General features: G+C 43.7%; 4 protein-coding genes across 7 annotated transcripts; 3 read left to right on the top strand and 1 right to left on the bottom strand.

The window, feature by feature from the left end:
* The first annotated feature begins 253 nt into the window (after positions 1-253).
* On the top strand, positions 254-13,146 carry LOC136433882 (mucin-4-like). Of its 3 annotated transcripts, none has more exons than XM_066426464.1 (13): positions 254-489; positions 849-949; positions 1,434-1,530; positions 2,084-2,248; positions 2,777-3,026; positions 3,585-3,740; positions 4,190-4,297; positions 4,755-4,866; positions 5,607-5,725; positions 6,321-6,437; positions 7,152-7,344; positions 7,922-8,030; positions 8,307-13,146. In XM_066426464.1, exons 1-13 carry the CDS (start codon positions 376-378, stop codon positions 11,508-11,510), a joined length of 4,845 nt encoding a protein of 1,614 aa, XP_066282561.1. In that variant the 5' UTR covers positions 254-375; the 3' UTR covers positions 11,511-13,146. The 3 variants fall into 3 exon arrangements, with proteins under 3 accessions (XP_066282561.1, XP_066282562.1, XP_066282563.1); XM_066426465.1 differs by having other exon boundaries at positions 7,958-8,030; XM_066426466.1 differs by lacking the exon at positions 6,321-6,437.
* Positions 13,147-13,750: 604 nt separating this feature from the next.
* LOC136432029 (malignant fibrous histiocytoma-amplified sequence 1 homolog) lies at positions 13,751-16,664 on the top strand. Its single transcript, XM_066423045.1, has 2 exons — positions 13,751-13,979; positions 15,569-16,664. The coding sequence occupies exon 2, from the start codon at positions 15,582-15,584 to the stop codon at positions 16,662-16,664; it is 1,083 nt and encodes a 360-aa protein (XP_066279142.1). The 5' UTR covers positions 13,751-13,979; positions 15,569-15,581.
* A 243-nt stretch (positions 16,665-16,907) lies between these two features.
* On the top strand, positions 16,908-21,210 carry LOC136433883 (uncharacterized). The gene is made up of 6 exons (XM_066426467.1): positions 16,908-18,248; positions 18,420-18,559; positions 18,677-18,939; positions 19,198-19,697; positions 20,084-20,128; positions 20,344-21,210. Exons 1-6 carry the CDS (start codon positions 17,027-17,029, stop codon positions 20,820-20,822), a joined length of 2,649 nt encoding a protein of 882 aa, XP_066282564.1. The 5' UTR covers positions 16,908-17,026; the 3' UTR covers positions 20,823-21,210.
* A 479-nt stretch (positions 21,211-21,689) lies between these two features.
* LOC136433885 (AP-2 complex subunit sigma) lies at positions 21,690-26,281 on the bottom strand. Of its 2 annotated transcripts, none has more exons than XM_066426468.1 (5): positions 26,197-26,281; positions 25,265-25,414; positions 24,599-24,712; positions 24,309-24,368; positions 21,690-23,730 (listed from the first exon to the last, which is right to left on the bottom strand). In XM_066426468.1, exons 1-5 carry the CDS (start codon positions 26,197-26,199, stop codon positions 23,629-23,631), a joined length of 429 nt encoding a protein of 142 aa, XP_066282565.1. In that variant the 5' UTR covers positions 26,200-26,281; the 3' UTR covers positions 21,690-23,628. The 2 variants fall into 2 exon arrangements, with proteins under 2 accessions (XP_066282565.1, XP_066282566.1); XM_066426469.1 differs by lacking the exon at positions 21,690-23,730 and adding an exon at positions 23,739-23,852.
* Between the last annotated feature and the right edge of the window lie 54 nt (positions 26,282-26,335).

A 26,335-nucleotide genomic window follows, 5' to 3' on the forward strand; every position in this document is an offset into this window, starting at 1 on the left:
ACAAAACAATAATGTCCCTTTAATTCTACCGTTAAAAAGAATCATTGATATCATCTTCATTTAGATATATCTATAATTGCATTGCATATCATTCAAGATCATGTTTATCTTTTGTGATCATTATAAATGTTTTGATACAACAAAAAATTCATTTCCTTGCGTTGTTTTCATAGTAAACTCACCCAAAGCATTTCCGTTCTCTGCAGAAAACCGGATACTGATTTGAATTCCTATCGACCAATCAGCGCGCTGTATTTCAAGCGAGGCAACTTTCAAAAAGTATGGCCGCCCTGTAAGCAGAGGGTCCGTCGCCGATCCGCTGTTTTGTCCAATTTTTAGTTTATTTCTGAACTCTTACAAATCATACGCGTGATAATGAAGTTCTTATCAGAGCTAGACGACGATAGGTTCGCTAGGGTGGTGATTGCGCAGGATTTGAAGGAGTTTGGGATCAAAGTGCCCAAAATCAAGAAGTCGTCCAAAAGCCAGGTGAGTGAGTGACCCGTGTTTGATTTGAAACCGACGTTCGCTCAAAAACATTACAGTTTGCAAGAATACTAATTGATTCCATTGTGCAGGAAGTGATTGGATTAGTAAAATACTTTCGTCATTATCAATTCGTAAATATTTAACACATTTTGGAAGTTCTACTGGGGGAAAAATTCTATTTTACGATCGTCCTGCATATGTCTGATAAATATTTTCTCTCAACCTGGCCTTGAGCCCAACGATGTTAGGCAATTGTGTGTGAAGATACAGCTTTATGGGTCTACTGATTTTCAGAATACATGGCATGCATTTGATTTAGGTACCGGTGTTTGAAAAAAAGGATCGTGTTTTTATTTCAGGACAAAAACCACAGCCCAGGCGTCGGTGTGTTTGGCAGGAGGCTCACCAATCTACCCACAGTTCCCGTCAGCACCCCTGCTGGGTCGTACCAAGTACCAACGTAAGATGGGCGTTTCCTTCTTTCAAACTTGTCCAGAGCAATTTTGTATTGACATTAAAACGCCATTTGTACAATGTTCACTGAATATGCGTAACTGTTGCAATGATCCGTGAATAATTTCATCAGGTTGGTGAATGACTGAATAACAAAGTTCTTTTATTCACAACAAAGTATTTTACACAAGATTATTCAAAGGCTCGTGTAAATACATGGCTGTGAATAAAAGAACTTTGCTATTCTGTTGTAACAATGTTTTGAGTGTGAAATTGAAAGTCACATTGAAAACTTAAAGATTCAATCACTTGGATGTATTGTTATTTGTTACCCATTTTCATGACTCTGAAATTGAAAGTTGTATTGAAAAATTTAATTCCCTATCTTCAGAATTTAAGATTTTCACATCTTGAGTCTTCTTGAGACAATAGATGAATCTGCTAACTAACTTTTTATTACCAGTACTAACTTTTTATCTTTTCTGGATCAGTTTCCTTGTTACGACTGTCAACTTCCTGGAGGAACACATCGAAACGGAGGGGATCTTCCGCAAATCCGGGTCACATGCACGACAGAAAGACCTCAAGGTACAGAAGTCACCCTACTCTTCTGAACTTAGTGGTAGCAATTAGTTTTACTTTTAGAGATTTTATGTGCTATTTTCATTCAAGTGTAGTGCTGTTCAGCTTGAATTTGTAGCATGTTTATTTTGCCTTGATTACTCTGTTATGTCTGTGGCTTAGTGGGTCATATGTTACCGAGTGGATATTTACCAGACTTGGGTTTGAGAACTAACATTCAATTACTAGTACTAGCAGTGCAGTGCCAGATGTTGTGTCCTTAGGAAAGACACTTAATACAACTTTCCTCACTCCATTGAGATGAAAATGAATACCCGATAATGATATTTGGTTAGGGAGGTAAATGACGGTGGAAAAAGTGGGATGGTCTCTGCCCTCTCTAATACCTGCCATAGACGCAGTGAAGAACAGCCCACTACTCCGGCCTGAAAAAAAGCTATATACAGTACTTTTACCATACCTTTTTGAAATTACCTTAAAGTTTCTATATCTGAGGGTATAATTCAGGAACAGTTACATATAATATCAATAATTATGTACTCAAACCCAACCCTTTCAGATCAAGGTGGATGAAGGCGGGGAGTATGGAGAGGCCTCTGTCCTGGACGTAGCGAACCTGTTCAAGCAGTTTTTCCGTGAGCTGCCGGACCCCCTCTTCACCCACAGACTGCACAGCTGCCTGCTGAAGGCTCAGGAGCTCCAGCAGGACAGGGACAGGATCATGGTCAGTACAGTAGCATATCTCAGTATCTCGTGGGGTCGTGTGGCGCAGCGGCAGAGCGTTCGGCTCTGAACCAAGTGGTCTCGAGTTCGAACGCTACCATGTCACCGATCTTGTGCCCTCAGGAAAGACACTTTACACTACCTTCCTCACTTCACTCAGGTGTAAATAAGTACCTAGCCTAGGTTAGGGACGTCCCAAGGGTAGACCCTGTGTTTTGGGAGTTATACCAGTTTATATAATATGCATCTACAGTTCAGATACAGTAAGCGCCGTAGCTTGGAAGAAAGACAAGTCACTCATCACAACTATCAAATGTTTCTTCAACAACAGCTAGACAACACCATGCATCTGTATTGCATCATATAATCTCCAAGCAGATCTTCCAGAGGCAAGATCGTAACTGCCAACTAAGACTGACTCCAGGAGCCCCTGTGGCCGGTTTTGGCCGGCATTTAGGATCTTTCCACCGGAAGATCCGCTTGGAGATTAGCATCATCATCATTATCATCCTTGTCTCTTCCCCACCAGGCCCTCCTGTCTGTGTGCGCCATGCTGCCCACCCTCCACCTGAACACCCTCCAGTACACCATGGCCTTCCTGGCCAGGCTGGCGGCCAGAGCGGACGCCAACAAGATGGACGAGAACAACCTGGCGCTGATCATGACCCCCAACCTCATGCCCACCCCGGAGAAAACTGCCATGGACATCAGCTCCGAGAAGCTGCTCAAGATGCAGACGGAGGTGGTGAAGTTCCTCATCCAGAACTCCCACAGCATTGGTACGTCACTATGTCACAGTGTGTGTAGAAATTTCTGTATAACTATCAAGTTCACTATGTCAGTATGTGTGTGCAGGGCTCTCTCCAGCTTTAGATTTTTTTCCGTCCGGCTCATTGTTTGAGAGCCTTTATAAACGTGTTATTTTAAGCTTACAACTAGTCAATTTCATCAATTTAATGTTATGATTCTATGAAGTCTAGATTTTTGGGAAGGACTGAATGAAATTGGTTTCTGTCCCAACATTGAAGCAAATTTCCGTCCCGGATGGAGGGACGGGTGCTGGAGACAGTCCTGGTCTGCTGGGTGCAATTTTAAATGTTGCCTCTGCTGGTGCAAATATGCAGAAAACTATGTTGTGCACTGTACTGCAAGAGATGATAGCAGTACCTTTGCAGAGGTGTTGTCACTGACAGTGCACTGTACTGTACATTGTGCCAGAGATGACAGCTATTCCCGGATAGTGTACCTTTGCAGAAGTGCTGTCAATGATAGTGTACAGTACTATACACAAGTACAAGTATGTGGGAGAGATGACAGCTGCACATACTCTTGCACAGGTGCTGTCCCTGACAGCGTGTTGGAGCGAGCTGCCCAGATGAGTGGGAAGGACATGGATGGGCTGGTGTCAGGAGACGAGCTAGACAAGAGCGTCGACTCCTTATTGGACGGGTCTAAGACAAAGAGGAAGAAAAGGAGGAGTGGATCTATACAAGGTTACACATTTCTAAAGACTGGCTTTTGGTGGTGATATTCTTTTTGTACTTTTAGTTTTTAGATGATTTATTCCATTGTGCAAAATAAAAATTGAGCTTTACATTACTCGTATTTGTAAAACTCATTTTAAGTTTTGCATAACAGTGTAGTGAAGTATGTTTTATTTCTACAATGCAGAAAACTCTTATCATGTGTTCTCAGTGGATGGTTGTGACCTAGCGTACTATACCTAAACTTCAGCCCCCTACAGTGTATAGGTCCAGTGAAGTTAGAGTGCCTATTTAGCTTACCAGACCTCCCATACTTCCCCCTCACCAACTATTACAGAGAGAATGGGAGTCCCCGTAAACTACATGTAACTTGGATGACACCGATGCTGAATGGATGCTAAGGTTAAAATTTGGTCATGGCAAGTCTGGTAAATGTGTTGTTTCAAACATTTCCCCAGGTATAGTGAACGGGATCAGTCAGGGGCTGAACAAGCTGAGGCATGGCAGCTCCTCCTCCATCAAAACACCATCCAGGCAAAACTCAAGCTCCGATCAAGCAGACTCTGGTAAGAACAACTGTTTACAACATGTTACTTAACAAAAGCACTTTACCAAACTACTACTCAATACATTCATTTGATAGTTTTCCTTCTGCAGACTGAGGGATAGGAAAATCATGACATGTTTGAATTAATTGATTGTTTTTAAACAGTTAGTTACATGTAGATACTGTCCATGTCATTTAAGAAATGTGCATTATCTTGAGATTTTTTATTTACACAAATATCAAATCCATTTTGTCAAGCCATTGCCATTATATGCTATACCATTACATGTTTCAAAGGTAGTTGATTAATTTCTACATTGAGATATAAAAAGGAGCTGTTTTTTCTCAAACCTTCATCCCTCAGTTAAACAAGTTTCAAAAATAATTGATTGATTTCAAGATTGTAACTAGACATGAAAAAAGAACTCTGCTGGAGCAGTTGACATAACACAGCTGGTTCCGTACCATCCTTACAGAGGTGATCACCAACATCCCAGCAGTGATGATGAGTGAGGTGACTCCGCGGATCATGCGCTCCACCAAGAGGAAGGCAGAGGATGACCATGCCGCTTTCTCTGCAGCCAAGAGGTGAGATGAGCGCTGCAGATATTTAGACCTGATTCGCAGCTGGAAAATTTTCTGCACGTACAACAACAGCGTATGACAAACATGCCTCTTGTACAACACACGGACCAATTCACATCTATGAGGAAGACGTACAAATTTTCTTTGTCGTATGTCCAGAAAATTTCCCGAGTGTGAACTGGGTCATACTGTGAACTGTCTTGTCCTGATGTGATGCACACTTATATTTTACACTGACCAGACAAAATGTGATATGTATGATGTAGAAAAACTGCATAAGCACAGGTATTCAAGACCCACCAATGTGTGCCCACCAATGTGTGCAATACAAAGCTTAGAGATAGTGAAATAGTTGATTCCATCTGTGCACCAAAGTGTAATGTTATGTTATGTATGCTGGTCTATGTTATTCCAGGACTTTCTCGCATGGTTTTAACATTCAACTGTAGTGGCCCTTATTTTCAGGAAAGCTTAAAGCTGTACAGAATGATTAAGTAGTTTACCGACTAGTTGTCCTTTCAGTGCAAAGTTACCGTTTTTTCTTACATGAATGATGAATAAATTTATTGATGCTTACTTCACCCCTCATGACCTCAACAAAAAGTGTCCAGCAGGTCAATTTGATTTGTTTATGATTAAACAATGGATCAAACAAACAAGCAAACTGGTATAATCCATGGGAGGCAACAGCTTTGCCAAAACTTTTGTTCCAGATAATTAAAAAAATTGGTCCTTGTTTACAGGAAAGCCATCCTGCAGCAGATGGGTCAGAGACAGGCCAAGCCTCAGTACGGAGCGGCAGGCAGGACTCCCGAGGGTCTGCTCACACCCAGCAACCTCATCCAGGCTGATTTAGATGCAGGTAATGAAACTGTACAGCCCACAGTCTATACGAAGAACTGAATATGCTATGATCTATGTAGATTACATGTGTTTGCAGGGCTTGAAATGGTTTGCAATTTGAGCTGTGCAGGTATTTCTGATGCACTGGTCCATGACAAAATCATTTCCCATGACACTAGGGTTACATGTGGTTAGTACAAATGTACTATATATACACCAAAAATAGTTGATCAAGCAAATGGACAAAATTTTACAATTTTGAGAATTTTATCTAGTTGCTTGAGTAACTATTTTGGGCGTATCATATTACCTGTATGTCTAAGTACTATACATAGTAGTGGCCCTAAGAAGCCTTGGATTCTTCATATTGAATGTCTAACATTCAGTACCTATTGCTCACTAAAGCAAGTTGTAGGAAAAAGTTATTAATTCTGACAACTTGGAATATCCTGGCTAACAGAAAAAACGTTTTCAAGCCCTGCATTACGTAATGTATCGGAAAATTTCATAAGGATGTCTTTCATAAACAAATGCATCATTTGCCTGGTGATCTGTATATTATGATATTTTACTAGTTGTTTTATGTCTTGCATGCAATTTTCTTGGCCCGGCAGACTCCATAACAAGCCGACTGGACAGAGACTCGTACCGACAGTACGCCACGCTCTGTTATGGACTGGACCGATCCCTACAGCAGGCTGAGACTCCGCTTACACACGCTCACAAGAAAAGTATTGTCACAAAAGCTACTGCAACTTGTCATCATATTCTTTTTTTTTATTTTGTAGAATTATTTTCTAACACATCATTTCTCCTCTCTTAGGTTCCAGTAGAGGTTTTGAGTTCAGTGTGCTCTTTGTTGATTTTGTGCACATTTTTCTTTTGCCTCTCTTAGGTTCCCATAGAGACTTTGAGTTCAGTGTGCTCTTTTTGTGCACATTTTGTTTTGCCTAACTCTGCAACTGTTGTGACTCTAGACAGAGAAGATAGTATTCCCTAATCTCTAAGCAGATGTAAGGATACAGCTCAGTGTTTTGCACCTGGTTTTTGGAACATTTAGTACATCTTTCTGGAACTGCACTTTTTAGACAAGGCAAATCGTCTGTTTATGTGTGACTGTGATGCACATTTTTTTGCACAAAAACATTTTGTTCTATCACAGGATGACTTTCTTCATTCTACTATTTGGCCGGTCTGCTCCATCAATTTAGCCTGGGTGCCATCTGAATACTACCGGGTTCCTAAACTTCCTACCTTGAAAAATTAGGATTGGAGCCCCAGTAGTAATTGGATGGCACTCGGGGTAGCGAGTGTAGGAGCCTCAGTAGAAATAGAATGGCACCCTCGCAACCATGAATTCCCAAGAACTGAGAAAGGCATCAACATTTTCTGCTATACAGAATGCCTTTATATCAGGGTTTCACGTTGTTCTGTCTCCCCCCCAGTGTGCATCAGCAGCGACCAGCTCTTCACGCCCGGCTCCCCCACCAGCCCCAGCATACAGTTCGTGGAGCCCCCGGGACAGTCCGTCAGCTTCAAGGCCGGCTCCCTGCAGGACTCCATCGTGTCCACCGCCAGCCAGAGCAAGGCCACTCCCTCCAAGAACATCGGGAAAATCCTGGCCGACAAGCTGAAAAGGTGGGGTGAATTCTCCATTCTTCTGTTTTACAGTGCAAATTTACTCACTAAAATGAAAAGTGGCCTGCAAACCAATTTGAGTTTCTTGTAAATAAACAAAGGTTCAAAGAAACAAATTCTAAAGTGAACAATTCTTAATGAAACTTGATATGTTGAATGTTGTTCTTGTTTTCCACTCATCACTAACACTTTGCATGTGACTTTTTTGTCATCAAGCCTGTTTTGGTTGTCCTTTTCTTTTGATTCTTCAACAATCATTGAATATAAATATAATGTAAATGTATCTCTTTTCTGTCTTTGTACATCAACAGAATCTATGATAAACTGATGATGACAACAATAGAGATATGCACATATATATGTATTGGCAAAGTTTGGTTAAACATTCCCTGTTTAATGTGTAAGAACCTTCTGAAACCTGTTCGGGCATCCTAACACCCCCTTTCCTTATCATAAACAATCATTGAATCACTTGAATGTACTTCTCTTGTAACGCCACTGTTTCCCAAACCCTGTAATTAATGGTGATGGTCTCCCCCCTCCCTCTCCTCTGTCTGTCCTCCTGCCCTCCCGTCAGGCGCTCGAGTGGCAAGGCTGGTTGTTTCTCCCCCAGGAGATCGTCGGGCGGCAGCAAGCTCAGGAGGTCGCTCAAGAAGAGGTTCAGCGGAGGCCGAGGGAAGTCTGAGGTGAGACTGTTTCTTACTTTACTTGTACTTGATATGTTGATAAAGATTCCATCCAGGTACTAGTAATGAGACATGCAAGGTGACAGTTACTCAAGCAACTCGATAGATGTTGGAAACAAACTATCCAGGGCCTTGAGAAACTGTTACCTTGTGTATTGTATGTTCCCAAATATATCCAGTTCCTTGAGTAAATTGATTTGAAAATTGAAACAAATTAATCCTCAACTTATCATGCTTGAGATATTGATCCTGTTTTTCTCTTGTACCCCCCCTCAGAAGTCCCCCTTGGTGCAGTCTGCCAGTCTCAACCTGGAGAATGTGGGGTCGCGACTGGCCAACCACCCTCCCGACACAGGCCTCTCCACCATCGACTTCGGCGCCAGCCCAAAGCTGAACGAGAAAGTGAGGGGATCGTTCTTCAAGATGCACGCCAGGGCCGGGCCTTCCAAGTCCCTGCCCGTCCCCAACGCCGAGAGGCCGACCTCACCCCTCCTCAACTTCAGTCGTAGAAGCAACACCATGGACCCCAACTCCTCCACCCTGACCACGAGTTCCACCGTGACGAGCTCGACGGAGGGAGCGAAGACGCCGGACGTTTCCATGATTAGCACGAGTTTCCTCAACGACACGTCCAGAACACCCGACGTGTCTGTCATCACCACTGGCTCCAGGGACTCGAAAACCCCCGAAGAGCCCAACAGTGAAAACATGATGATGATGGTGGATGCAGACTTAGCGAAAACCCCAGAAGAGCCCAAGAAAGGGAACCCGCTACTGATGGCTGCAGACTTGGTGAAGACCCCCTACAAGAGCCATCTGGCCGGGGCGGGTGAACAGGTGTTTGCAGCAGGTGTGGATGTTGTCAAGACACCGTTCAAGGAGCACCTTACAGCCAGGTGTGAACCTGCAGACTCCCCCAAGGTGGTCACTGTCGACATCCACATGAGAAGCTCTCCCATGGGGAAACGACCACTGCTGGATGCTGGTGACCAATCCACGTCTGCACCCGCCCAGGTCCAAGCAGATGCCCTGACACAGTCGGCTGTCAGGAACCTGGGATTTGAAGTGGACGTTGAGACGGCAACCCCACCCGAGCGCCACAACAGCCCAGCTGATGTACCGGAACTACCGAGTCTCGTTGCCTACACCAGGACCACCAAGTTCTTCCCATCCTTGGGAATCCCCGAGCCGCCATCATCAACACATGGCGAAAAAGAGTCCCTCTGTTCACCTGATCTAGGGATAGATTCTCCCAGCTCCCCAGCAAAGAGACCATTGGCCCAACAGGATGAGGTCATCTCTTCACCAAGTAAGAGGGCGAGGATGGGTCAGCAGGGGAGCCAGTATCACCTATCTCTGAACGTTGCTGGGAAGAATATCACCATGACGTTGCAGGAGAGAGTGAGGGCACGAGCATCAATTACTTCAGAAACAAAAGAGAGTCATGAGGTCGGAAGCACAGAGAGTGCTGTGTCAAGAGAGTCAACTTCAGCAGAAGAGAAACCCCAAATTACAATCGAAAAAGATGTTCAGGGTGCAGAAGATGCACCAAAAGAAGAAGCAGTACAGACTACGGTGACACAACCTAGCACTACATCCCAGCAACAAAGTAGCCGTGCTAACTCTGTAAAGAGAGTACAGCCTTCTCCCACCAAAAAGGCAAACTCTGCAAGCCAGAACGCAGCTGCAAAGAGAAGAAACGATGCTACCCCCACCAAGAAGGCTGTCACTCCCAAAAAGACCAGAACACCCTCCGGAAGGACTCCTGGAAGGGGAACTCCTGGCAGCACTGGTAAGACAACCACAACATCCAGCGTTGTCCGTAAGGGATCAAGCGTTGTACAGAGGAAAGCGTCTGACAGAAAGGCAGCAGTGAGGAGCAACAGCGGCAAGGAGAGGGAGAGGGCACCAGTTGTCAGAAGGAACAGTGACAAAGATAAGAAGGCACCGATTGTTGCAAAGACCAGCTTTAGGAACATGGGAGACCACACAGCAGCAAGGGCCAGGAGAGATGCACTCGTCAGAAAGGAAAGCGAGAAAAAGAAATCTGAGGCCACCGTTGCGCGTAAGGATAGCAAAGAAAGAAGTGCAAGCAGACCAGGAAGGGTCGGCAGCTTGGGGAAGGCAGACAAGCCCCCAACTCGTGCCGGGAGACCGCTGCCGTCTTTCCGAACCAACGCCTCCCCAGCAAAGAAGACAGACAAAACTTCCAGCAAAGCAGAGGTGAACGGGCTGGGAAAGAGACGTCCGGTCATCTCCTCTCCCCTGAAGAACAGCTCTGACATGCACAAGAAGGTGGAAAAAAACCTAAAAGTGCTGATCGATTTGGAACAAACTCTTAGCTGTCTGTCTCCCAGTGGCAACAGTAAGTCATCCACTGGGAGCACCAGCAGTGTTGATAGCGATGGTCAATCAGACGGTACGGAGAAGAAAGAGATGAAGCCCAGGGATTCAACCACTAGTATGTACGTGTACTCTCCCGGCAAGGGTTCAGGTATCCCCATCACTAGGGCGCAGAAAACCTCCCCACCGTCTACTGAACCGCTCAAGACACCGACCAAGTATGTCAGCGACTCGGCTCTTCCAAGTGCCAGCCTTCCCGCCGATACAAGCTCGCCGTCACAGGTGCAACACGCAGCGAGCTTCCCGTCAATCCCTCGCGAGATCAGGACCGGCACCGTGGCAAGCTCCATAGAGGTCTGGAACAACATGTCGATGGACGCCGACAACAGGTTCACCTCGCCGCTGAGGGCGGTGAAGAATCCACTGCTCTTCCGCAAGTCACCCGCCAGGCGATCCTGGCACATGGGGGACACGCCTAGTAAGAAAGAGCCCGAGACACAAGACAAACCTGATCCCAACAACAGCACTACATCCGTATCCACATCAAAACTGTCTTCCGCTGCCACCCCGAAGCTGCCCACCACTCCTCTGGTCAAAGCGCTCAGTATCGACAGCTCCATGGCGAACGTGGGGCTGGAGTTCAAACCGGAGGACATGGACACCAGCTGCCAGTCGTCCAGGTCAGTAGCCGCCGCCCTGGACGCGCTACAAGCGGAGAACATCAACCTCAACGATTCCTACAACATTGCAAACAGCCACGCGGTCCAATCACCTGCACGGAAAGTGGCCGTGTCTCCGCTGAAGCCCGTCAACACACCAAAGACCCTTCCACCACTAAAGATGGCCTTGGACAAGACGCCGAGGATCAAACAGGCTCTGCTGTTACCGGGGCAGGACGAGAACGGGTCAACCCCACTCCACACCAAGTTGGGCGCCGCAATCAAGACCCCCAAGAGGGCCACCAATCTGAAGCGTAGCACCCCAGTGAAGGTGAGACGCTTCCACTCCCCCCACAAAGCAACGTACAAACCCAAGAGTGCGACGAAATCACCCAGGAAGTATCCCGCCTCTCCCAAGGCACCTGATCTGAGCGGAGACATAACTCCAGCACCCACCAAACAAGACTGGATGATATAATCTTGGTGGAAGCAAGGGTAGAGAACTAAAGAATTACTGCTGGGTGTGGACTGTAGACGCTGCAAAAGTGTGTGAAAGAAGATAGAGCTAGCTGCTACCATGTTAATATAGCTCTGGTAGTAATCTAATTTGGTGTGAATGATTGTTTGCGTTGCTTAATTGCTGTTTGTTGGGCCATGACAGAAGTTCCTTTTTTTAACTTTTCCAATATTTGTTGCCAGGCAGGGTTTTTGCCGAATAGGTAGATATGATATGTTTTGTAACATTAATATGATGTATGACATTAATATGATATTGGAGACACATTTTAAAGGGTACTAACTAGTATCATGATGATATTTACTGTCAGCAGTGCTTGCCTTAATGTCTCTGTTTGAAATCTACTGACAATCTGTGCCTCTTCCTAAGTACTAAAGTATAGCCTCTACCAGGTTCCGCGCGATCGCTGGGAAAATAGTAGAAATCGGCCAAATAGAGTGAATAGTATGCCAGGGGTTGTCCGCTATGCAGGGAAGGTCAATAGGCTATGCAGTAGATCGCCTATTGAGCTTCAATGTATAGCGGACTACCCCTGGCATACTATTCATTCTATTTGGTTGATTTCTACTGTTTTCCCAGCGATTGCGCGGAGCCTGGTAGAGGCTAACTAAAGTAGTCTGTAATTTAGTCACAAGCTCATATGAATATTGATCTTTAACCGTTTTCAAGTGTTACAATGTTAGTCGGGACAATTCAACTGTTTTGTACATACTAGTACGCTGTGTAATGTGTAAAGCTGCAATATGTATTGAATATGCTAGGTGTCGTTCTTTCAAGGAAAATAAGTACATGTAACAAGAAATGTAGCCCTTTTGGTGACCAGAAGAAGCTACTAAGGAGATATGTTAGTTTGGAATTCTGTATAAAGCAGATTGTGTTGCTTTTTCCATTTTAATCTTTTAGTTATAAAAAAAACAGCTTCATATCTTAACATTGTTGATATGTCTATCAGAATTTTGTACAGCCTTACAACAGGGGTATGGTACTAAGACTAGGAATTTAGCTTTTGTGTGGGTCAGTTCTCCAACCAGGCAAAGCCTGCATGTGGTTTTTCTTCCAAGAAATTCCTGGGGTTTGTGATTTAGTCTAATAGTACTAATATGTGCTGTCAGCTCCACCCCCTTATGGGGGGCAATATGTTTTGATGATTGGGGACCTAACAAAATAGTATTTAGGAGATATCAGCCAGCTATTCTTTTCTAAATGGGACAGTTTTGTCAGAAAATACGCAACATATTACTGGAACATTATAGCAGAATAGGTAGTAGCCTGGGATCCAGCCCTGTTGAGCTTCAGGTATGACTTCAACCCGGCCCAACTTGTTGGTGGTGATATTACTGCCACAAAGCAAGGAGGTTAACCTTGCACAGAGTAAAGCTTAACAAGGCTGGATTTCAGGCAAAGTAGGTGGGGACATGGAAGTACAATCAAAATTATTGACAGCACAATCTAACAGGGCAGTACTTGTGCTTTACTTAGCGGAATCAATCATGGACAAAGGAAAACAATGTTATATATAGTCAAATGGTGAGAAATGTTACACAAAAGCTTTTATGCCAGCTTGCCAGTGAAATTAAACATTGCATAGAGTGCAGGATGATGGTTTTGTATTCTCTGTTTCAATACTAGTACCTCCATGAGATATGTGTTAACTTTGTGTTTTGGGAACAATAACATCTGGATGGGCCGTTTTTTGTCTGACTAAAGGGACGACTTATTCCCATGGTATTCGGTATACATGTAGCTTCGACAGATGTGCGCAATGATGTGCACATTATGACTTCATCTGCTAAATTAATGAGAAATTCTATAATTGCAGTGATGCTAACATAAGGCGTTCATTCTTTGAACAACTTGTAACGGTTGTGTTATTTAAATAGAGAAGATGATTAACTGATCAATTCATGGAAATTAGCCCTTACATACATGATCAATGAGAAACATTTATAATCATTTCCCGAAGGTCTGAGGTCGTGGAACTCTAGTGTCTGAAGCCCAAAGTTGCGTCGTGGTTGCGGTCAAATAGACCTGACACTCCTGCTGCCAAAACAGCCTTTGAAGTCTGTGGCATGCTGATTGACACTTCTGCATACAACAGGTAGACGCGTCGACGCTCCATGACAACCGGCCGGGTCAACGTTAACACCAGGTACAATTACACCTGCCGTATTGTTTACTAAACGAGGCGGAGTAACCCGCGGGGCCCACATTTGGGCGGTGGGGTTCACAAGCGGGGGCCGACCAGGCTCCCCCTTTTCCCCCCAGAATTTTCGACGATTATAAGAGACAAATACAAAATAACAGGACACGATTCTTGAAGGACACGGGGACGTCGTCTTTGGGGAGGAGGAAAGAAGAAATTGAAATAGTCTACCTGCAGGTCAAAACTTGAACAGGAAGGTCATCGTCGACATACTTGCGAACATCAACGTGAGTGAAATCATTTTCTGTGGCCTGTTTTCAAGATCATATTTTGTCAAAACCAGTCATAGTCTGAACAAGGACATCAAGAAAGTTGAACCCGTCTGGATCGTGCCTTGGTCATACCCAATCAGAAATCTTCAAGCAGATCATTCGGTGACAAAGACCGTATCCAACTGTGCAGTTGACATAGCCTCTACCAGGCCCCCGCCCTATCGCTGGCAAAATAGTAGAAATCGGCCGAGGTACTCCACTATACAGGGTAGTCCGCTATACAGTGAAGCTCCATTATCCATCGAAATGGAACTTAACTGTATAGCGGACCTACCCTGTATAGCGGAATACCTCGGCTGATTTCTACTATTTTCCCAGCGATAGGACGGAAGCCTGGTAGAGGCTACAGTTGACACTGATTGGAGCTCAGGTCATACTGGCAACGATGGCAGCACACATTTGTGCGCCATTTCGTTTCACATATGGACTTTCAAAGAGTTGAAATAAGTCATTAAGCTAATGACTCGTATGAATAGATTGGAGAACAGGAACTTATGTAAAGGCTGTTTACTCCACTGTTGTCGATGAGAGACGTGTGTTTTGTAAAACAATATACGATACGTCCGAAAATAATTTCATCAGGTCGGTAGAACATAGGATATAGGAGATTCTTTTTACACAACCAGTAATTCTTCTACTCATAGCGGTGAGAAGCAGTACTCCAGTCAGAAGCTCCGAGGAAGGTGTCTGACAGACACCGAAACGTCAGCAGGTGAGAATTACTGGTTGTAATTGTGTAAAAAAAATCTCCTATATCCAATATATGATACTCACAGACCTTGTCCATGCATTCCCTGTAAGTATAGACAAGTAGGTGAAAATAGGTGGTTGGCAAAAGGCCTTTCTTCGGGGCCCCGGTATGGATCGAAGCATTCGGCAAAAAGCTCAATAATTGGCCAGAAGAGTCAGTCCGCAGGAAAGTTAATTTTTTTCTCCTACTGCAGTACCAAGGTCGAAAACCAAGGGGCCCAAAATCAACCTTGACCTTCTTCCTAAATATCATTCAATCCAGAGGTTCTCAAATCATACTGACGACGAATATCCGGGCACAAACAGACGCACACACAAACAGACACGGACAAACCAAAAATAATGCCTCTATTTTTAATGGAGGTAACAAATTCAGTAAGCAACCAACCTTCATACTAATACAAAACAACAACACACCTACACAACAATAAACAAACCCTAATCTGCACAATTTATATATATACATCTCAATTTGCACATCTGTGTCTATGCTACCTGCATTCTGAATACCATGGAAATCCGTCGTTCCTTTCTACAGTTAACGTTACCCTCCTTGGAATATTTCAGCAATCCGTGTCTGCAACAGCTAATACATAATGTTACAACAACGCATGCCCGCACACATTACAGAAATTCCTATGGAATCCTTGGTAATCGGGCATATACTACCCTGTTAGACTTGCTTTTAGAGCTTCGCCAAAATATGAAAGAGACGAAACGACGATGATTCAGAAAACTGCAAATTTAGACAAATTTATAAGAATCTTGTAATACTAAACTTTGTTTCACTACAGGAACCCAAACATCATGGCTAATCCAACAAGCCTTCGACAGAAGTTAGAGTCTAGATTTGGGAAAATAAGTGGGGAACGATCAACTCTCTTGACGGTAGACTTGTCTGACCGCCAGTTGAAGCGGTTGCCTGATAAACTTTATGATTTAGAGGAGCTGGAGGAACTGAATCTCAGCGGGAACGGGCGGATCCGCCTGCCAGACGAGCTGTCCAGACTCACCAACATCCGAGTACTGAAACTCAATGATACAGTCATGGCAACAGTTCCTCCGGTAGTATGGAGACTGGCACAATTAGAGGAGCTGGACCTTAGCTTTAACCCACTACAGACTTTACCTGTGGAAATTGGTCAGCTCACTAAAGTCAAACACTTGAATCTGTCCTGGTGCCATCTGCACACACTCCCACTTGAAGTGTGGAGACTGACGCAGTTAGAATGGTTGGGGCTGCGCTTGAACCCTTTACAGGATTTACCCCCGGGAATCGGACAGCTCATTAACGTCACACACTTAGACCTTTCGGGTTGCAGGCTGCGCGCACTCCCATCTGATGTTGGGAGACTGGTCCAGTTAGAATGGCTCGACCTGAGCCACAACCCACTGGAGACGCTGCCCACGGGGATCGGACAGCTGAATAACGTCAAACACTTGGATCTGAGAAACTGTCAGCTGCACACACTCTCACCTGAAGTGGGGAGACTGACGCAGTTAAAGTTACTGGACCTGTGCTCTAACCCACTGAAGGTGTTACCCGCGGAAATCGGACTGCTCACTCATATCAAACACTTGAATCTGATGAATTGCCAGCTGGCAAACCTTCCCGAGCAGGTTGTACATCTCAGTGGCCAATGTTGTCTTAACGTCAGTGGAAATCCACTTATAAAACCACCAGCTGAAGTTTGCAGTCAGGGGATCAAAGCCATCAAACAGTACTTCGACGAACTTGAACGCTCAGAGGCAGGCATAAGCGCCCGTTTGAAAGTTGTAGTATTTGGAGAGAAACTGGCCGGAAAAACAAGCCTGATACAAACGCTGCACAGTGGCGAGTCCACCCTGACACGATACGAGGACCCGACTCGGACCGCACACATTGTGTAAAGATAACTCAATGGGCACCCGATGACAACATCACGTTTGAAGTGTACGACTTTGGCGGTCATGGCGTATACCATCTGACTCATCAGTTCTTTTTGACACAAGACGCCTTAAATTTATTGACAGTGAATCTCGAAACTTACAAATGCACGGAACAGTCTTACACAGAAGCCGTGGGGTTTTGGTTGGATACACTGAATGCCCGCGTGCCGGGGGCGGTGGTTACAATAGTGGGTAGCAAGTCAGACAGGCTCATCCGTGAAGAAATAGAAGAGAAGACACGAGATATCCAGGAAAGGTTCAAACAGCAGCAGAACACATGGCAACGTAGCATACAGCAGCAAATAAAGAATCTGGAAAAAGCTATGGGTGACAGGGAGGCCAAAGATGAGTCCGATCAGGGGGAAACAAAACAACAGTTACATGTAAGCAAGGATGTAAGACGTACCCGGCAGCTCCTGACTCGCCCATTGCGGCTTACAGGTGTGCGCTGTGTCAGTTCGGCGCAACCAACATCTGGTTTAGACATGCTAAGGAGCCACATAGTAGAGTCAGCAAGAAACGCAGAACTATTTCCAACTCTTCGAATAATCCTTCCGCAAACTTGGATGAGGTTTGAACAGCAGCTGCGCGACTTGCGTGACAAGGCGACTGAGGAATATCAGTCTGCAGAATCGACTTCTCATAATGACCCAATAGTTCTACGAGTACAAAGGAACAAGTTTAAATGGCTGGCGCTGAAAGAATGTCTTCAGCACAGTCAGTTTGCAGGTCTCACGGCGGACAGACTGGAACCAGTCTTGTCTTACCTGCAGCGAGTGGGAACCATCCTCAGGTACACGGACATACCTGAGCTCAAGGACCTCGTATTTCATGATCCTTCAGGTTTGATACAAGTGATCAAAGAACTATTTCATCACGACCTGGAAGAGGTTTTCACCACTAGGAATCCTCGTCTTCAAAGATTCTCAGAAACCAAACTAAGAAACATCAGGCAAAACCTGTCCAGCCAAGGTTTTCTGCCTAGAGAAGTCATTATCGCCCTGTTGGGACCACACGCCATACCAGCAAGAAGCGTGGATGTGATCATTAACCTGATGGAACATTTCGGCTTGTGCTACACGGAATGGTCGGATGAGCTGGAGGGGGGAAATCCAACACCAATTGGATACTGTATCCCATGGTACATACGGATGAAAAGATCAGAGGCCACGAACCAGGATGTCGCAGAGCAGGAGAAAAAGGAGTTCACTGTAACGTGTGAAATTGCACATTTCTGCCCACGGGGACTGTTTGAGCGATTAAGCGTTGTGGTAAACAAATTTATCAAGTCCCGACAGGATTGGAAAGATGTGGTCATGGCCGTAAGGAAAAAGCTTCCTATTATCGTTTACCGCGAGACCAAAGACGAGAATGTCAGCATTGTGATCAAGCTCACTATCCCAGCCCAGATGGCACAAGTAATAGGCGATGCTTGGGATGTCATCGGTCCCCTAGAGCACAAGCTTCTCAAACTTCTTTTGGAGTGGCCTGGCCTGCTGTACCAGCTGGTGTATGCAGAATCCCCTCGACAAAGCGAGCACCCAGGTGAGTTTGTTTTCTAATCAACTGTACATTTAATCTTTGTTGTAGTGAGCTCGACAGAGAGCGAGTGTGAGTGTAGGGGTATCCGTATATTCACTGAAAAGTACAAATGTCCACTTTTGTTTTCATGAAAGTCAAATTTACTAACATCTATTTTCAAATCCAACTTACCAGAAGACCAGCAAACCTCAACACTTCCCTCCGTCATCCCCATTTTTGAAGTAGGACCACAGGGCACCACTGTTCATCACGGCGGCGTGTCCCTAGAGTTTCCCAAACGTTGTGTTTGTGAGACGCGTTTCATCTCTGTCGAGGTAAATTCGTATTGATATCTTAGTTGTGGCGTTGGTTTCTTTTTGCTCTTTGTTAAATTCTTTTGCATCATCCCTATCGACCTCACATGTTTGTATCAAACACATTCGCACTTACAGGTTGAAGCTCTACCTGTTAACGACGACGTCCGGACCAACTTCACGGCCGTGTCCGCCGTCCTGACTGTGGAGCAGGACTTCCCACGGCGGTTCCTCCGGCCGGTTACCGTCAGGCTGCCCTGGGTCTGGACAAAGCCTGCGGTGGGAAAGGAAACAATAACGATGGTTCTACACTACAGTCGTGACGAAGGATGGACGGTCTTCCAAACAGACACTCACGCGAAAGATCATCGCATCATGTTTGAGACAGATCGCTTTCAAAGGTACATTACCCAGTATGACAGCTGAACATAGATAGAATACAACACGGTGTATTCCGCACCACCCTAAGTCCCGGCCCTCCCGCGGGTCGCATCACCCTCTGGCCTTCAGGCGATCCGACTCGATCCGCGGTCGGGCCGGTGCCTCGGGCGATACGGAATACACCGTGTTGTATTTTATATGTATACGTCGGTTGCAACAGTGATTGTTCTTTTGGCAACGCTGTAAGATCTGAATGATTTGTTATCCTTTGGTTACAGCTTTTGGGTGCTGGAGGTTTTACAAAACTGCAGCATAGACTTCATAAGCTGGGTCAGGGAAACTTGGAATGACTACATTATGGGCAAAGTGTACGTCATTGTCACACCTAAGGTGAACACTCTTCCAGAGCGAACCCTACATCTCATCTGCCTGTCCAAAGCAGATGACATGCGTGACTTTTTTGAATCAACTGACGTCACATTTGACTCACAAATAAAGCAGCGGGTCGCCCTGAAGCAGTATCAAAGGTTGGAGGCCTCATTTGGTAAAGATGAAGATGTTGACCCAGACCCACGTGACCTTCGTCAAGATGACCCCATCATATTATGCCCACCAACAAGACGCTCGGTGAGACTGAGGATAAAGGACTCTGTGTCACAGAAGCGCGTGTACGAAGGAAAAGTCAACTTTACAATCAGAACACCCATGCTTGTCCGAACAGAGACTGAAGAAGGACAGAGTTTCCAAGTATTTGTCCAACTACATCAAACAGAAAATGGTAAGATACTGTATTTGGTCACACCGTTAAGCGAAGTTTATATGTTAGATGGGCAACGAGTATCAGGTCATATCGGACAGTTCATTACCACAGGGCAACTCTCTGATATTTCTATATCTCAGCCTGTGACCACGATATTCCTGTTCTTGCGCACAGATTAGTAGCTATATCTTACAGGAAGTCAAAACACGGCATTCTGACTTGGGATAACTTAAACCAAAGTTACTGCCGCTAAGATGTTGTTACGAATGTTGAAAATGTAGAAAAACGTCTAAGCACTGGGTGTGTTTGCAATCAGTAACGAAAAAGACACGAACTTATATAAACAAAGTGAGGGACAGCGCTTAAATTTTTTTTTTATATTTTGGATTGTATTTTTATTCCAGATTCAACGCAGATCCAGGATGCACAACCTTTCGACAAGTCAAAAGGTACGGGAATCGGGATTGACCCTGTATTCTAGTTGTGTTTCTATACCATTGTTACCTGTCAGTATAGTATCACTTTGACCTAACCATGTATCTACAGCAGCGAGCAGATACAGTCTATGTTAAAGATCAATTTTACCTACTGGTAAAGCGAGTAATGTTCTAATGTCTTAACGACCTGTGTTGTTCATTACATGCTTCTTGTTTTGATTCTGCAGAACCCTGTGTGTTTATCTGTCACGCCGGAGAGGACAAGGATCGGTTTGTTCGTCCGCTGTTCTCGGAGTTAGAGAGTCTTGGTCTGAAGGGTCTCGTGTTCCTGGACGAAGTGTCTCTACAGCCAGGAGATCACATAAAAACGATCTTGTACCATCTAAAGAGCCCAGCCATGAAGCTAGTGGTCTTTGTAGTAAGCCGGCATGTGCTGAACGACAAGTACTGGCCCACACTTGAGTATGTAACAGCCGTGCAGGCAGGCAAGCGTGTATTCCCAATCTGGCTAGACGAGAGCGTGCATGCTGAAGAATTTGCCGCACGTGTCAGAGAATACTCGGACAAGGTGTTACAGACAATGGAGGATATGGCACACAGACAGAAGCTGAAGTCTCTAGTCGCTAAGCGCATTTCTGTAGGGGATATCGAGGACAACATTCACACTGTGGCCAGAGAAATCGTTGGTCAAGTAGCATCTTTGTAGTTAGTAGAGACCGTTCTGCAAGGCAATCTACACTACGCAGCCTGCTCTTCGTCCTAGGATCCCGTTTTACATGTACAGCAAGGATTCTTTTAGAACTATCTATAGTTATACTGACATTGATTCATTTGATGACAATCTATTTAGGAGAGTACATTGTCACTTGTTTTGTTTTCAACCCGATTACATGCCAGCTGAATATGGTGTACATAGTAAACATATACAGTGTAGATGAACCTAGATGGTCAAACAGCATTGAGATTGATCTAGGTAGTTGTCCTTCGTTAAACTTTGTGTTGTGTTCAATGTAAGCAGTAGTCTAGAATTGAAGTGGCGAATGTGATATTTACTAAAATCTTTTTCAGTCAAATAAGATTAAAGCTATTGTTAGGGCAACAGATGTTCTGGGACATTATGAGTCTGTATCAGCATTGTGTGAATATGAGTCAGCACAAAGGACACGTCTGTCCGTCTGTGTGTGAATGTGAGTCAGCACCAAGGACAGGTCTGTCTGCCTAAGTGTGAATGTGAGTCAGCACCAAAGACAGGTCTGTTTGCCTATGTGTGAATGTGAGTCGGCACCAAAGACAGGCCTGTTTGCCTATGTGTGAATTCGAGTGGTGGCCATAATACTGCCACAAAGTAAAGCTTAACAAGGCTGGATTTCAGGCAAGGTAGATGGGGACATGGAAGTACAAAGTTATTGACATACAGTACAATCTAACAGGGAAGTACTTGTGCTTTACTTAGCGGAATCAATCATGGACACAGGAAAACAATGTTATATATAGTCAAATGGTGTGAAATGTTACACAAAAGCTTTTATGCCAGCTTGCCAGTGAAATTAAACATTGCATAGAGTGCAGGATGTTGGTTTTCTGTATTCTCTTTATTATTGATATCATATGTGCTACATACGGGACACTTTCATGCTGCTACAGTACAGGGGTTGCAATCGAGCCTCCTTGGCAGACCCTCTAGCCAGCGTTTTTTTCTTTCCTCTTTTGTAATTTCTTGTGTGTTCAGTTTCTCCATGCTGCATGCCTAGTTTTGGCGTACCAATTAAGTTTGGCCATATAGGAACACACAGGACATCAGTACACAGAAAAAAAGCCATTAAAAAAATACCAGCCTCTCAGAAGGTCTGCTTAGGAGGCTAGTTGCTATCTTCCATCTGTAAATGATGGATTCATGATAAAGTATATGAATTAGGACAGTTTTGAAACCTTCCTTATACTATCTGGGTTACAATCTCCAACCTTTAGCATGGTATTGGCCCCTATTTAGTACACATCGACATATGTGTGATTCAAGGAAAGTGTATAGCAGTGGTTAACTGCTCATGAGGCACTAGTTCCACATTTCACATTCTAGTTTATTCAGAATGTCAAAATCAATGTAGGTATGATACACATGGGGTCTGGCTAAGTAAAGAATTTCCAAAGTTGATCAGGGGAAGTATCATAACCTTGCTGACAGGTTGTGGGTCCAAATTTGTATTCATGCCTTCTACTCACTGGCACAACTATGGGTACTATGGAAGACAAGTTCCTTGAATGTTGCAACTAACTAAATGTGTACAATGTCTTGTCCTCTACAACTTCTGCACCAATAATCTAAAGTCTACCTGACAATTTGCGAGAAAACTGCACCCATTCTGATTTTATCATTCACAAAATTTACTGGTTAATACCAATGATTTTGACAACTTCTTTTTCATTGCCTATATCTTTAATAAAATGTTATGTAATCTTAATGATTTTATGTGTGATATGGGTACCAACCTATTCTTGGTATCAACAACAAAACCTGGCAACATATGGTTCACAAATTTTGAGCAAAATGTCTTGTTTTAAGTATCTACTCTCTCCTTCAGATTTCATTGACAGGTGCACAAAAACAGGAATGTCAGGAATTTTCATGTTCAAAGAATAAGTTGCAGGAGTGCTACTGAATACACAAAAATAAAATAAAAACATACAAAGATTTTGTCCAACTAATCCTTTAGTTTAAACTCCTCAAGACAACTTCATTGCAGTTAAGTTCTGTCCCGAAAAACCAGTTGCTCATTGACAAATAATGTTTTGGTATATATGCATACAAGGTTACAAATTAATCATTTGTTCTAGTTTACTAATATAATGATTGACACAATAGATTTATCATATGCATATGATTTCACACATTGGTCTCCACTACAACAGAGTGTATCGGACAATGTTGCCACAATTTTTTCACAGACCACGACTACCAACAACTTTTACGCCACAGTTCTTACTAGTGCAGATGTTTGCTAGCGTGGAGTCCAGTCTTGTTAGCTTTAGTCTGCTTCCAACGAATGCTACCGGTGGGGTAGTAACTGTGGGTAGCAGACTAAAGCAAACAAGACAGATCTTCTGGCTAGATGTTTGCTGGCTCAACAACATCAAGAGTTACATCTACTCTTGAAGGTAAAGTTCTTTCCACTCAACCAATTTTTTGTCACCTATCAACATTTTTAAAACTCATTGGGGGATATTACTGACACTCCTTGCCACATGGTTATTTTGCAGCAAGAATGCGGTCCCAAAAGTGGCTGTGGTTAAAACTTTACCTCCAAATCACTGATAAATCTGATGAAGCTATTCACAGATCAAAAGATACTTCAGTGCCTCTTCAGGGCTTCTACTTGAGACTATGTTTTTATCCTATCTGTTGGTCACAACAGACCTCCCTCCCCCTTCAATAATTTCTGTCTCTACACATAAACTCTTAGGCAGTTGAAGGACAGAGATTTCACTATGAGTTGGCCATGTCTTCCCGTGATCCCTCACTCCAGCGAGTTTAACATGAGGAGCTGTTTGAGGACTTTTGTCTGACTTGTTTCTCGAATCTCTCCTGCCAGGAACATCTCATCTACCACTGAATACACCTGCAAGGACACAGACATTGTCAGTTTTGTACATAACATCTCACTACTATTAAATACACCAGCAGGGACACAGACTCTGAGTTAAACACTGTACATAACATCTCATCTACCACTGAATACACCTGCAGGAACAAAGACATGTTTTTCATGACATGCTCAATTCTGCTGTTGTGCCTGTGTTCAACCTACACATAATACAGCTGAGACAAATCTAAAACCTTAGTTAGATCACTTCAGATATAGATATACTAATAGAAAAGTTCATTTACACTTTAATGGACTGCTTGTGTCACAGTGTGATTTTGTAATTTTGGCCAACATTCCAAGATGTTCAATGCAAAAGATGTTCTTAGAGCCCATTCAAATGTTGGCTGAAACAATGTAATAACACCCCTGTGATGCAAGCAGTTTTTGTAGTCCACTGAAGTGTAAACGAATCTATCCAAGTGTAAGAAAAGTATTATAAGATCTCATCAATGTACTTTTGATGCTAATGACAATGCAATGAACACTTCTCTACTTATGTTACTGCAAGCAACGATGCAAAATATGGTCTTCAGCAATTGAAAACAACTCACCTTGTAAAAGTTAAAGACCAGGTCCAGTTCACAAACATTGTGGAAATATTCATTCAGCACCTGTAACAAAAATTAGTCCATCACTTAAAACTTGAACCAATTCTAAATGTTGAACAATGGAGTACTGCTTAAAAACTACGATGAAAAAGTGGGATCAGAGAATATTATATATAACAATTTTACTTACAGGAAAGGTGGAAAAATATAAAAGGATGCAAAAACAATTAATACTTCATACAAATAATATAGACAGTGCCAGAAACTCATATACCAAGGAGAAAAACACTTACCTCAACAAAATTGTGGATGGCTTCAAGGTACATCAGATTGTTGTCATTTACATCCACACATATACAGAAGTACAGGCCTGCGTATCTTCTGTACACGATCTTGAAGTTACGAAACTGGGGGAAGGAATGAAAGGAAAAGTCAGCAAACAGCATCAACTGCATAAAGTAGAACAACAGCTGTTTACAGTTGGAACTGAGATGCCTACAGATATGGAGGACACGGTTTGGTGAAGCATAGTACTGATGAAAAGTTTTCAAACAAGTTTGTTTGTGCTACATGTATTATTTTCACTCAATAAGTTTGATTGATTGATTGATTGATTGATTGATTGAATGGAATCCTGGATACAATAGAATAGCCAGCCTGCAAGCCAGTTCTTGGAGCCCCAAAGTATTCTTCTTTCTCCTTCTTTCTTTCTAAGGTGGTTTGAAAAACCATTTCTAAAACCCTTATTTAGCTGGTTAAATTGCGTTCATGATAAGCCAATATAGCAGGCTAAATAGCCGGCTAAATCTTTTCATTTATTCAGCCGGCTATGAAAGGCTTAGTATGAACGGGGTCATAGACTCCTACTCGAGTTCTAGACAAGGCTGCAAAGAAGCAACAAAATCATCCCTGACCAAAACCTCTGCTTGGAGACTCAGACTCAGATCATGGTTGTTTACCTCGACAAAGTTTGTGTGCTTGGCATCTCGGACTGTCACGCAGGCGTGCACCTCCTCGATCAGCTTCTGCTTCTCGTCGTCGTCAAACTGCATGTACCACTTGGCCAGGCGGGTCTTCCCCGCTCGGTTCTGGATCAGGATGAAGCGAATCTGGGGGAAAGACCCGACATCTTGTCTCAGTTGCCGACAATTTGTATGTTTGGGTTATACCTCTTGGAGGTAAGAAGTATCACAGGTAGCTCTGCAGACTGTTGCAGGGCTTCTCTTGCTTGCGGTCTTATACGTAAGCCAGGACAAAGCCCGTACAACTGTTGTGTCGCAGTACATAGGGACTTTACTGATTCTGTTATCACACTGGTGCTGTGATTCTGGGTGTTACTTCCTGACACTCCTATCTGATATACATGTAATATGTAAGACTGCAATCAATAGAAGCCCTGCAACTGTCTCCATGGCTGTATCACTGGTTGTTTCATATATCATTATATCTAGAAAGCAAAAATCTGCCATATCCTGCTCAAACTTGAGGAAAAATCTGAGAGAAAAAACATACCTCAAAATCACAAAATTTTGATCAACACATCAGCTATAGTTTATCACCATGTCTGTAAACCTGAAAAAACAGCTACGATTTTCTGCCCCTTGGTTTAAACGATTTGTGAAGGAACTGTAGTAGTTTAAACTGTAATATTTGATCAGGCAAATTTATTTACCAGTACTGTGCATGTATCATCCAGTCACCTTGTGCCACTTGAAAATTATGTGGGAGGGGCAATGACACTATGTCAACATATAAGAAAGAAAATCGCCCTCAGATTAAGATTTCTGATCTTTCCTCGATACTGAGTGTCACAAAAACATTGCAGGATAAGACAAAGTATCAATTTGTTCCTTACGTCGCTTAGAACGTAAGAAATACAAAGGTTTCTTACCATTTTTCACCAACACCCCACGGGATCCTCTCTTCCTTTCCAACACCGGAAGTACTCTTTCCCTACATCCTGTAACCTAACTACAATTCGATTGGATGACGCCACATAAAGACTTCTTCTGATTGGTTACTTTAGGCAA

The sequence above is a fragment of the Branchiostoma lanceolatum genome, chromosome 4, assembly GCF_035083965.1.
Source record: "Branchiostoma lanceolatum isolate klBraLanc5 chromosome 4, klBraLanc5.hap2, whole genome shotgun sequence".
In the NCBI taxonomy this organism is placed as follows: Eukaryota; Metazoa; Chordata; class Leptocardii; order Amphioxiformes; family Branchiostomatidae; genus Branchiostoma; species Branchiostoma lanceolatum.